The 13,203-nt window shown below is 37.5% G+C and overlaps 1 protein-coding gene across 1 annotated transcript; it reads right to left on the reverse strand.

The window, feature by feature from the left end:
- Nucleotides 1-1,636: 1,636 nt before the first annotated feature.
- Nucleotides 1,637-7,288, reverse strand: LOC136764367 (uncharacterized). Its single transcript, XM_066718363.1, has 3 exons — nucleotides 7,103-7,288; nucleotides 3,660-4,040; nucleotides 1,637-2,372 (listed from the first exon to the last, which is right to left on the reverse strand). Exons 1-3 carry the CDS (start codon nucleotides 7,173-7,175, stop codon nucleotides 2,176-2,178), a joined length of 651 nt encoding a protein of 216 aa, XP_066574460.1. The 5' UTR covers nucleotides 7,176-7,288; the 3' UTR covers nucleotides 1,637-2,175.
- Between the last annotated feature and the right edge of the window lie 5,915 nt (nucleotides 7,289-13,203).

Below are 13,203 nucleotides of genomic sequence, written 5' to 3' on the forward strand. Positions count from 1 at the left end.
AGCACTCAGAAGTCCAAGTCTGATTATTTCTCTTGTCTCAGTTATTCCTTATTATAATTTTTAAGTTGCTAGTTACTTTCATCCCCAAAACATACTTTAGAAGAAGATATCTCTCCTTACTTAGCAGACATCTCAATCCCTTGTTCTGGTGAGGCCAAATCTGGTCAGTTTTGAAAATCACCCTGTCACCAATTTCTTAAAAATTTTAAACAGATTCTTATTATTTATTTATTTATTGGTTGCCTTTATCAAAGGTGACTTACAAGCTTCAGAAATGTACAATATGAAAAACAATTTACATCATAATATGATGTATCACACACTTATGTAAGGATACAAAGAGTGATGTAGCATTGCAATGGATACTGCAAAATTCAAAGTACATCTTAGTTATTTTGATAAAAAAGAAACCTGTTCAATTGAGGGAACTCAGTACCTTGAGGGTGTACAGACCTGTTGCAGGTTATCTGTCTGTTATTGCCCAAAACACCCATTTCATTGATCACAATGCAATGTTTCCAAGTCTGTATACACTGATAGTTAATGATCGGTAGTTAATTAATCACCCAGATCTAACTAATAATTATTTTGGAAGTAGATATTAGGTGTTCACAATTGCAGTGATATTTAAATCCTATCCTTTCCCAAATGGGAAGAAAAGTACAGTGCCTGACGACTGTATTAAAGTTTAATAAACGCTGACACATCCTAGCATTTAGTACTAAATATTCCAGTTGATATAAGTGGGTTATGATGTGTGCATACCTGTCTTAAGTTAGAAACTACATTGGTTCAAATGAAGGGTGTCCAAACCTGTGTCTGGGAGTAGAAGTCAAATGAAACATGGTTGTTGCCGTACACATGATTGTACAAAAGCAGCACTAGTTCATGCTTTTTGTGAGAGAAAGTCACTGAAACACTGAGACTTATGTTCCAGCCATTAATAGAAGCCAATTCTCAGGCACATCACACTTATGGGGCTAAAGTTGCAAATCCAGGGGAATTAGGTTCCCTCACCAAATTGCACCCTTAAAAGTCTACTGTTGTAATTCACTTTTAATGAGCGTAAATCAGAATCAGACTTTCAATCCATTTAAACTGACACTTTCACTTAATCAGCCTGCCCAGCTTGAAGTGACACAAGAGTGGCAGTCGGCATTTAATGTGACAGCTATGTGTCATGCTTACAAGTTGAAGTGAGAGCCATCTCTAAAAAGGCAAGTGTGTAGGAGTCTGAAATTAATTCACTGTCGTATCCTGCAATCACATTTAATCCCGTCTCCCCTTAAAGCTCACATGCAGGAAAACACATTTGTTTTCAGTCTAAAAACATCAGAAGCCAACGCATTAAGCGAGCATTAACCATGTCGTGCTTTCTAAACGGGCCTGCCAGCTATTATGTATAGAAGTAATTAAATCATTATTTATTTTTCCCGCATCAAACATTACCAGCCGTACCAGCTGAGGGCCGTGTGGATTTGCTTACATTTGCATCTGATTACATTCAAGGTCGATCCAATTAAAAGTAACAGTAAATCAGGCAAAGGGAACAGATTAAAAAGTGTGGTGAAACAAGTAAACTGTTCTTGGGTTACCAGTGTTATTACTCTGAATGAAAGAGATTCTTAACCCAGCATTGTGTAGCTTCAGGTCTTGGAGGCATCTTTTATTTTTGTACTTTTTTCTGGTGCATTCGAGTTCTTCAGGGAAACCATTGTGTACTTTAAGAGATTAATTTAAAAGTGCTTCAGAGCATTAAACCACTGATCATTTAGATAACTACAATAATGCTGAACTGTGACTCCCTGGGAGCTGTACACTGCTGAGCAACTTGAGCAAGGGTTGGTTTAAACAGTTTGTGGTGTTCAAATACTTACAACAGCCACTATGTCAAGGGTTTAAACTATATTAAAGGAAATACACAAAGTTTCACCCCCAAAAAACAAAACCCCAGTTCCCCTTGTTGAGTTGTTTTTATATTTTGTATGGAACACAACTATACAAGTCCATCTTATACATCTCATACAAAAAACACAAACCAAAAACCACAACAACAAAATAAACAATCCAGAAACGATTCTTGGGTTTAATTGAATCTGCGTTTTTCCAAACAGTGTCAGTGTTCAGTGTCTTGTGCGGCTGGTTTTGAGCTGTGGCAGGGCTTATTAGGGTATTCTAAAAGAAATCCTCTTCTGTGTTGCATGTTCTCTTGGCCATGAAATAAATGAAGGACAGCAGAGCGAAGGAGATGCCGAGGGAGATGAGCCGCAGGGTGATGGCCAGCCCGGCAGTGCTGTGGAAGAACAGCGAGCCTTGACAAGAAGTCAGGTCTGTTGAATTCAGCTCCAGATCTCCATATGGATTGTGATTTCCTGCAGACACCAACATAGGAAGGTAATCACATATCAGCTGCATTTGACATCCTTTCTGTAGCTTTAGCCTGCAGTGCACCACAGTGTATTTTTGCCAAAACAGGAAATGAACAACAGAGAAACACATTTGCCGAAGTATGTTACAAATTAAGGAACAAATACTCTTTGAACCGACAAAATAAATATGTCATTTCAGTGAAATTAGCCACACTCTTCTGGTGTAAGGTGCTTTGGGGGTGACAAGAGAAAAGGTGGCACTTTCCTTTCCTTATCTTTAAAACCTGAAAATAAATATTAGTATGGTATCTGAGTATTTGAGTTCACAAATCCGTTGCATAACATGGAACAATAAGGTGTGACAAACAGGAAGCACAGTGTAATATGCTTCAAAGTTATTATGCTTCAAAGGCAATCTGCACTGAGACCTCTGCCAGCACAAAGGAAAATATGAGTCTAAAATATCACTTTCATTTGCAAGCCCTTGGCATGTTAAAATATTTAAATTGTGTAATTTGTTTATGTACAGAACATTTATTTTAGGGGTAATTAATAGTGATCCACAATGTTGATAGCACTAAAAAAAACTAAACAAAAACAGAACGATATCAATCAAGATTTTCAAATCAAAGGAAAGCACATTTGCTGTAACATTAGAATTTTCCCTTAATATCAAGTTAAAGCTTGGAGAGCAAGTAGACTTTAAAGAGTTTACATAAGACTCTGGTAGATACAAGTGTGGCATAATTATGCAATTTATTAGTTTTAATATCTCTATAGATTTATAGATTAGAAAACTTCAGACCCTGACAAATTTACTTTTGAGTGACTTTTTTTTTATTTAAATGCTTTTTTTCTGCATGTGAGCTACAGCGCTTTTCTCATGTATTTGTGGAATGGAACAATGCAAGAGGCTAGCATTTTTAATTATTTTTTTCATATACACTGTCAAGGTACAATTAATATTGAAACATGATGTGGTTATGGATTATGTTTGTTTAAACCATTGAATACTTTTTCAGTTTTTAATACAGTGTGTCTTGTTGAGTTGGGAAAATGGTATAAGTAAATGCGCATCCCTGCAAAAACTGTAAGTGAATTAAAAGAATAACAAAGTGAAAGCTGATCTATCTGCCACCACACAGCGATAACAGTGTCCCTTCCAATAGAGCACAAACATCACACTATGCATCATATTGCACTAGAAACCAACAATTAACTTCAGAACTATCAAAAAGCTCATATTTGCTAAGGCGCAGAAAGAACAGAGTGCTAATGTGGATTCCTTACCTATATCTGGTAAAACTGTTAAGTTCACACTCAGCACCTTGGTGATGGCAGTGTTTGAGTTTTTGACCGTGAAGGTATATGTCCCTGAATCCCAAAGAGAGAGGTTTTGGATGAGGAGAGAAGCATTGTGGGAGAAGACAGAGACCCGGCCTTGATACTTCGGCAAGGGGATGTAGGTCTTGCTTGGGTCTTCTGACGCCTGTCCTTCGGTGAAGCGGATGGTCTTCAAGATGACTGTGGTGGATCCGAATTGCCAGGTGATGTGCAGAAAAGGAGGTGCTTCCTCTGACAGTGTGTAGACTACAGGGAGGAGAGCTGATCCCCCCTCGGTGCCCAAGACAAAGGCTTGACCGGTTGCCACTTGTATTGTTCTACAATGCACTGAAGAAAATTAACAGTTAAACAGTTAATTAACAGTCTATGTATTATGCATGGATGATAAATAAGTGATATGAATGTATTTATTACTATCAAATTGTTATTATAAACCTTTGCTAAATTATGTATTGTTCGTACTCTTACAGGAAAAGAGCACAGTTTAATCCAATACAGTCAGAGACAAGATGTTGTTGTCATTGGACATCGGCAGAGCTGAGGTAATTGACATTCTGTTTACATGTTATAAAATGCATATTACAAGTAAATGGCTCATTCTGGAACATGAATGGTGTTAATAACTAAAATATTCATGTCTCTGCATCTTTTGGACCCAACAAATACTTCTCGGCAGCGGTTCAGAACATTCATTCCATCTTCATTTTTAACAACTTAATTCCACTCATGATTGCTGTGACTGGACCAGCTGGATACTTCCCATTTATTAAAGTGTGGATGAATCTCCAGATGCACATTGAGATATTACATCATTGGTCGAAATATGAATATACTGTCAGTTAACAACTTGGGTTTTGTTATTATAAAATGTATTTGGTTACCAGTTCGGTGGAATTTATATGACATGGGTTCAAATTACAAACAGCCATTAAATTGAAATTGGTTAAATTGCAATGCATTCCTCATGGGTATGATGCAATTAGTTGTAACAAACACTGTTACGAACAAAATACAGTACATTATACAGTGAGGGAAAAAAGTATTTGATCCCCTGCTGATTTTGTATGTTTTCCCACTGACAAAGAAATGATCAGTCTATAATTTTAATGGTAGGTGTATTTTAACAGTGAGAGACAGAATAACAACAAAAAAATCCAGAAAAACGCATTTCAAAAAAGTTATAAATTGATTTGCATGTTAATGAGGGAAATAAGTATTTGACCCCCTATCAATCAGCAAGATTTCTGGCTCCCAGGTGTCTTTTATACAGGTAACGAGCTGAGATTAGGAGCACTCTCTTAAAGGGAGATTGTAGACCTACACAAGGCTGGAATGGGCTACAAGACCATCGCCAAGCAGCTTGGTGAGAAGGTGACAACAGTTGGTGCGATTATTCGCAAATGGAAGAAACACAAAATAACTGTCAGTCTCCCTCGGTCTGGGGCTCCATGCAAGATCTCACCTCGTGGAGTTTCAATGATCATGAGAACGGTGAGGAATCAGCCCAGAACTACACGGGAGGATCTTGTTAATGATCTCAAGGCAGCTGGGACCATAGTCACCAAGAAAACAATTGGTAACACACTACGCCATGAAGGACTGAAATCCTGCAGCGCCCGCAAGGTCCCCCTGCTCAAGAAAGCACATCTGAATGATTCAGAGGAGAACTGGGTGAAAGTGTTGTGGTCAGATGAGACCAAAATCGAGCTCTTTGGCATCAACTCAACTCGCTGTGTTTGGAGGAGGAGGAATGACCCCAAGAACACCATCCCCACCATCAAACATGGAGGTGGAAACATTATGCTTTGGGGGTGTTTTTCTGCTAAGGGGACAGGACAACTGCACCGCATCAAAATGACGATGGACGGGGCCATGTACCGTCAAATCTTGGGTGAGAACCTCCTTCCCTCAGCCAGGGCATTGAAAATGGGTCGTGGATGGGTATTCCAGCATGACAATGACCCAAAACACACAGCCAAGGCAACAAAGGAGTGGCTCAAGAAGAAGCACATTAAGGTCCTGGAGTGTCCTAGCCAGTCTCCAGACCTTAATCCCATAGAAAATCTGTGGAGGGAGCTGAAGGTTTGAGTTGCCAAACGTCAGCCTCGAAACCTTAATGACTTGGAGAGGATCTGCAAAGAGGAGTGGGACAAAATCCCTCCTGAGATGTGTGTAAACCTGGTGGCCAACTACAAGAAACGTCTGACCTCTGTGATTGCCAACAAGGGTTTTGCCACCAAGTACTAAGTCGAAGGGGTCAAATACTTATTTCCCTCATTAACATGCAAATCAATTTATAACTTTTTTGAAATGCGTTTTTCTGGATTTTTGTTGTTGTTATTCTGTCTCTCACTGTTAAAATACACCTACCATTAAAATTATAGACTGATCATTTCTTTGTCAATGGGCAAACGTACAAAATCAGTAGGGGATCAAATACTTTTTTCCCTCACTGTACTTAAGTCTAGTATATGTATAAGGGATACAAAAATGGGGATGAGGAATATATACCATAGTGTTCTCTTCTTTTTGGGGACTGCAGATGCCATCCAGACACTCCCTGTAAGGTTAGGCGACTCACTGGATGCTTGTCAGGCACGGCCTCTCATTACTCTTCTCTCGCTATGACCATTTCAATAAGCAAACTGCTCTTCAGCACCACGTTGTTATTTAAATGGAAGGCTAGGAAAAGCTTCAGCCCAATAACACATTCTGCTACACTGTTTCAAATTTGAAATTACTGGTAGGGATAAGGGCATCTGCTAATAAATAAATCATTATAATAATAATTAATCTATAAATACAAATACAATTTAAATATTTGGAAGAGGATGCACACCCAAACGTAGCAGAGATTCCAGCCAACAGAACTGAATCTCAATTGAAAAGGAAAAAGAAAGCTTTTAAGAACATAAGAACATAAGAAATTTTACAAACGAGAGGAGGCCATTCGACTCATCATGCTCGTTTGGTGTCCATTAATAACTAAGTGATCCAAGGATCTTATCCAGTCTGACTTCAAATGTTGCCAAATTTTCAGGTTCTACCACATTGCTAGGGAGTTTGTTCCAGATTGTGACAACTCTCTGTGTGAAGAAGTGTCTCCTGTTCTCCGTGTCTCCTGTATTTTCCGTAATAAAATAAATTGTTTTTAATTTTAGAGTGCTTGAAGAGTGTGTGAATATATACAAATAAAAACAATTAGAAAATAAGTTCAATTCACACAAAAACAAGCATTTCCAGTGTGTCCATCCACCAGTATTGTGCTGTGAACAGTAAAGTTACTAGCTAGACTGAGTTACAGATATATCATGTTGACCCTTGACTCTTTGTGGTTCATAGTACCGCATTGGTGCAATGGTTACTGAAGAATCATGATGTGTACTCACCGATGATGCTGATAAAATACACCAAGGAATACAGGAGAGCTTTCTGACACATTCCAGTACATTTATCTGACATTATAGTCAGTTCTGTTTTCCAGAGCGCACTGCATATATAGACTGCTTCAGGAACAGAAACACAGTGAAAGTGGCAGGAAATGAAATCAACATTAATTGTTCCGAGCCTTTTTTTTTGTCAAACGGGGGTCGTGTAATCTAACCACAATGCAGACGTTAGGATGACATAGTTAAATCATTGTTGAGCAATTTCCTATGTATTGACATTGGGTGGGTAAAAATGGGTGGGTTCAAGCAGCCCTCTCACACACAAGCTTGAAATTAAAATGTTGGGGAATTTATTCGATCCAGCTTAAAAAATGTACATATATATAGTAGATACACATAACATATTCTATGGAGAAAACATACACTTCCTGTAAGAAAAGACAGTCGTACTGTCTTATGATCTTATGGTTGGCAGCTAACTGTTTTCCTTCCCTGTGTGTCTCTCTGTACTGCAGTGATCCTCACTCCTACTCCTGGAGGTTGTATTGATTTGATGTAATCAGTTGTTGACTTAGCTGTTATGATTTACCAACTACTGTTTCCAGGTCTTTAGCTACTGAGGACCTTAAGTCACTTATAAAATGTATTGAGAGCCTCATACTGCTGCTGTACACCTCTGGGAAAGCTGTAAAAGTATACATTAAAGCACCAACACACAAACACACACACACACACACACACACACACACATATATATATATATATATATATATATATATTATATATATATATATATATATATGTAGTCTATATATTGGTGAATAATATAACACTTTCTGAATATGTATTATAGGTCCTGGAGAGCTACAGGGCCTCCAGTTTCCAGTTTTCACCAGGTTCTAAATTATGTAATTGAGCCAATTAAGTTACTAAATGATTTGCAACCTCCTGTTTAGCCAGTAATTATGAACTGGGCATCTCCAGGATTAGGTCTGGAGACCACTGTCCTAGACCAACATAGATCAATAAAAAAGGTATAACATTTTTGCTTTTGATCATTAATTTGATATTAAAGAAAATGCTTCAAGATGCTACACTTGTGATATTAATGATCACTACTCAAAACAAGGCCAGTCTAATTGTATCCTATCAATTCAGGTCCAACTGGGGCATGGGTGTAACTTTGACTGTCTCTCTCTGTTTTCATAATACAACTAATCCAATTCATTGTATAACAAAGATTGACATCTAAATAGTATAAATGCATTCTTTCTAAAATCAAAAGTGTTTTTGTAATAGTTGATGGAAAAATTGTAATTGTGAGACCCACTTGTAACAGAGTTCTATTTGGTTAATAAGCCTGTAAAATAATAAACCACAATGTTCTGAGAAGTTGCGTAATCCCTTGCAATTAGTCACACGCATTTTGGTAGAACCTTTTAAGCAAAACAGAGGCCTTTTCATCTTGTGCTGTCTTAATGAGACACAATTTGCTGATATTGGGGGCTTTCCAATGTTTGGTAATTTGGATAGATGCAGAATATCAGATGTGTGCGTGTGTGTGTGCGTGTGTGTGTGTTTTTACATACTTTGCTTTCAATCACCTGTGTTGATTTCATAACACAGAAAGAAGAGAGACAAATAATAGAGATTGTGTAGATTAACACCTACATTCATTCATCAGCAAATTTTCCATAGTTAAAAAAAGGAAACATCTGTGGGTTTGGGTCTGACATAATCTGTTCAGATTTGAAAAGAACAGGGAAAAACAATTAACAATAAAATTACAACCATAATAACAATATAATTAATTTATAAAAAATATGAATAAAGAGACTGACTTCACTTGAATTGTTTTTGTCAGTTTTGTTGAGAAATAGGGTTTTAGAATGTGGACATCGGTGTCATGTTAAAATAATTACTTTGCCCCTTAAGAAAAGTATTTGAATACATAGAATCTAGGTGGAAGAGGAGCAGTACAATTAGAATACAGATACACACACACAATGGGCAGAAACAGTGTCATGTGATGTTGTAGTTAGGTTATATTTTGGTTCTGACAAATATCATGTGACGAAAACGTTGTTAAAATGTTTTACCCCAACCACACCATTCTGTTATTCTTGCACAGTAACATCATATACACATTTCAAAGGTCCATCGCTGGAATTACAATATATATCAAGCGCAATTGTATTTTCTTGTATTGTTTCTCTCTAATGTCATTTCATACATTCAGTTTTTTATGACAACATCCCCTGCAGTATACATATCTATCATTAACTGGTTGGCTGGGGTGTAAATGGAGAAGTAATAGTAATACATAATTCAGTACAAATTCATACTTTCACCAGCAAGGCAATGTTTAATTTCATTATGTATTACTAAGGACTAGATAGAGCGCTCAGCCACCAAGTTTTCTCACTTTAAAAATAGCTACTGATTTAAAGCTGGGGTTTCCCAACTTGGTCTTGCAGATCTGCAGGGACCTCGTCTGTAGTGTAGAACCAATTACATAATTCATTAGTCAATATTATTCTTATCTTAAACCACTATTTGAAGACACCTTTACATTTGCAGGACCAGGATTGCAGACTATTGATTGAAATGGACACTAAGCTCTGCTGAACTGGGAATTACTTAGATGGGGGGCCAATACTGGTCCTTGTGTCTCACAGTATGTTCTGGCTTTGTGCTTCATTACAAAATTGAACAAATTTGCTTCCTTGAACCAACTCTTTTCTCAGTGACACATAACCTGCCATCTAGCCGCTAATTCTCGGAAACACAGAGACCTTATCATACGTCCGTGTTTCTGTGAGCCCACCTGATTCAATAATTGGTCTTGCTTTACTTTCTTGTGACGAGACATGAATTTTGATGTCCTTAAAAGATCAATTAAAACTGTGTTATATCTCGTTACATCTCCACAGATAATTTTGCTGCACCTTTTGAGTAGTTTAATTTACTTTAATTGCATCATGCAGTGGCATAACTCCATCATGATGCTGGATAGAAACAATTCAAAGCAACGACTATAAATGACAGTCCAGTCCTGGGTGTATTCCTGCCTTGCACCCTATGCCTGCCGGATCAGCTCTGGCTTCCCTGTGACCCTCGCCAGGATAAGTGGTTTTGAAAATGGATGGATGGATCGATGGACTATAAACGACTCAAAGCAGCATAGGTGTAGCTTTAGGAGGGGATTTTTCCCCCCAATTCTGAAACTAAACCTATGCCCCTGCAAAGCAGTCACCCTGGGCTGTGTAGTATTGTACATAAATTAGTCAGGAAGTCACCCCACATCCTCATACTGTAGGGAAACACAAAGTTTGAAGTTTGAAATATACCAGTCAGGAATTAGATGATTTGTGTATATATATATATATATATATTTCATATCAAATAAAACAAAACAAAAAATCATAAGAAATTATAAGTTATGGTTTGCTGAATTTAGTTCATGTAGCAGCACTGACATTTAATGGTTTTTACGTGATGTGATGGCTAACAGGCAAAAGCCTAAGTTTAAATTTGTAAAAGCCGATCAAAATAAAAAATTGCCACATCTTCTATAATAAATATTTTTATATATGTTTGATATAGACCAGGATACTTATTTAAGGCAGCCATGCAGGCTTCCTTCTACACATACTGAAGATCTGCAAGCAATTTTAAAAACAGCTCAATTGAGCAATTTCCTATGTATTGACATTGGGTGGGAAACTCAATTTCCTTTATTTTTCATTTTTTATTTTTATTTTGTATTATTATTATTATTATTATTATTATTATTATTATTATTATTATTTCAACTACAACTACAATTTCAATATTTAAATTGTAGTTGAGCATCAATACCATTAGGTGGTGCACAGGGTGCATTTTGATTAGGGGTGCTAGTTCGTTCTTTCTTTTTCACAAGTTCACAAGGGGACTCACATCATTGCACCCCCCCAGTTCTCCACTGGCCTGAGAGTGGGACCCTGTTGTCCACAGCCAATCAATGAAGCGTTTTTTCTCCAGAGCTATGCAACTATCTATCTGCCTGACCTATTTTGAGCTCATTTGCTCTTGTCCCACAATTGCCGCTGCAGCAAGCTGTTAAGCTGTTAGAGGTATCGAAGTGTGGCAAAAACAGAAGTAGGCTCCTCACTTGGTACTTTTAAAAATGCATGAAAATTGAACATCTGAAGCAAATCTGAACCAACATATTTAGTGCACAACACCCCTGCTCTGGAGAGCGCTCTTCTGAATCCCTCTCAAAACTGCATTTGGGTTTAAAAGTAAGCTGACCCAGTTTTCTGCCACCTGCATTCTGTTCGCTTCTTAACTCACTTTGCCATCTGAAGGTAATTCTCCAAAAACGTTTTCCTCCTGGTATTTACATATTTACATATCTCACTTTTCCAGGTCACACAGTCTTGCCACTGTAATATAATATTGGAGACCAAAGAGAAATCAGAAGATTACCCGTCTCACATCACAAACATTTGATACTAATCAAAGATGTGTTACACATTGAAGGGGGGAAATTATATATTCGTAAACAGGTTAGCCATATCAAATTGAATATTCTCCCAACATGGTAAAATGAATGTAGATGTCCCACAGTATGTATGTGCTTGTATTACAAGTAGAAAAGGTTCTACCAAACAAACAGAATAAGACAATAATATCCACATGCTATGATCTTTCTAGGATCTGTATAGCCAGAGATATTGGAGGTTAAGTCAATCCCACCTTCCTTTTTTTCAGCATCAGGGATTTCTGTGACAAAATCTACAGTGGCATGTAACTGCTTTCTCACACAGACCCTGAAGAAATGAATCATTTTATTGTCTGTCCAAATTACTTACCAGCTTTCAGACACAGTTTTTAAAAAGAAAAAAAAAAAGTTTCCTTTTTTTGTGTTACTGTGATGACTGTGGAGAGTATTCTGCAGTATATTATCTCTGGCAAACCCCAAGGGGGAAAATCTGACCCACTGTATTACCCACTGAGGGAAATGGAGATAAACATTGCAGGTTTTTGCTTTTTTCATGGGGTCGAAAGAAAAGCATTTGCAACATTTACTGTAACTATATTAAATGACTCAGAGGAGCACTATTGTGTCTGGTATAGGGGAAAAGGGATAACAATATATCCGGTCCAGTGCACCTGATGTTATTCTCCTTGACACTGAAAGCCTTGTAATATTGTATTTGAATCCTAATGCATTGCTAAATTGTAACATAGCTCGCATTCTATCTGGCATGTACTGGTTCAGAAAGGGACAGCAATGCATTCATTTATTCAATTGAGTTGATTTAGAACGCAAAAGACAGTAGATGGGGATGAAACTTGTGTATGTTAATAATTTGCCACAGAGAGCTTGGTTCTGCCACCTGCCATCGATGTGGCACTCAAAGTCTAACACTTGTCCTGAGTCAAGCATTTTTAAAGACGGGTGTCTGGTTTGGGACACCTCATCAGTTAAATGAGACTGGAATCCCCCTCAGTACTCCACTGAGCTTCTGATCATTTTTAAGCTTTAGTGTTTTGGTATAGCAACACATTGACAAGCTCCTATGTACCTGAGTATACACACATCTTTGCAGACAGAGACAATTTAAACATTTTGAATATTTTGCAATATTAGTAAGACTGAACCCCTTGGTTGATTTGCTGGACATAATGTGAGAAACATCCATCATTCACACTTCAGGTAACATCAGCTACTGTCATCTTTAATTTTCTGAAACCCAGGGATATGTTTGAACATTGTCATGTATATTTAAAATCTACTTATATCTACTCTAATTATACCACCTAAACTTTGAAGAAAAAAAGAAAGAAAAGTGGAAGTCTGTTCTTTTGAGGCCATGTGTTTTTCATAGTTAATTGAACTAATTACTCAAGCCAAACTGACCCTTTCCTTTGTCTGAGCATGACTGTACTATAACACTTACTAAACTCTCGTTGTCTTCCATTAGGCTCCAGTCAGCACAAAGGATACATGTCCCAGGTTGCACAAACATATTAGTCCACTAAGAGCATATCTACAGCGGCCACCCAGCAAGTTTCCAAGTACAATACAGACTCTTCGATTGAACCTGCAG

The sequence above is a fragment of the Amia ocellicauda genome, chromosome 12 (assembly GCF_036373705.1).
Source record: "Amia ocellicauda isolate fAmiCal2 chromosome 12, fAmiCal2.hap1, whole genome shotgun sequence".
NCBI lineage: Eukaryota > Metazoa > Chordata > Actinopteri > Amiiformes > Amiidae > Amia > Amia ocellicauda.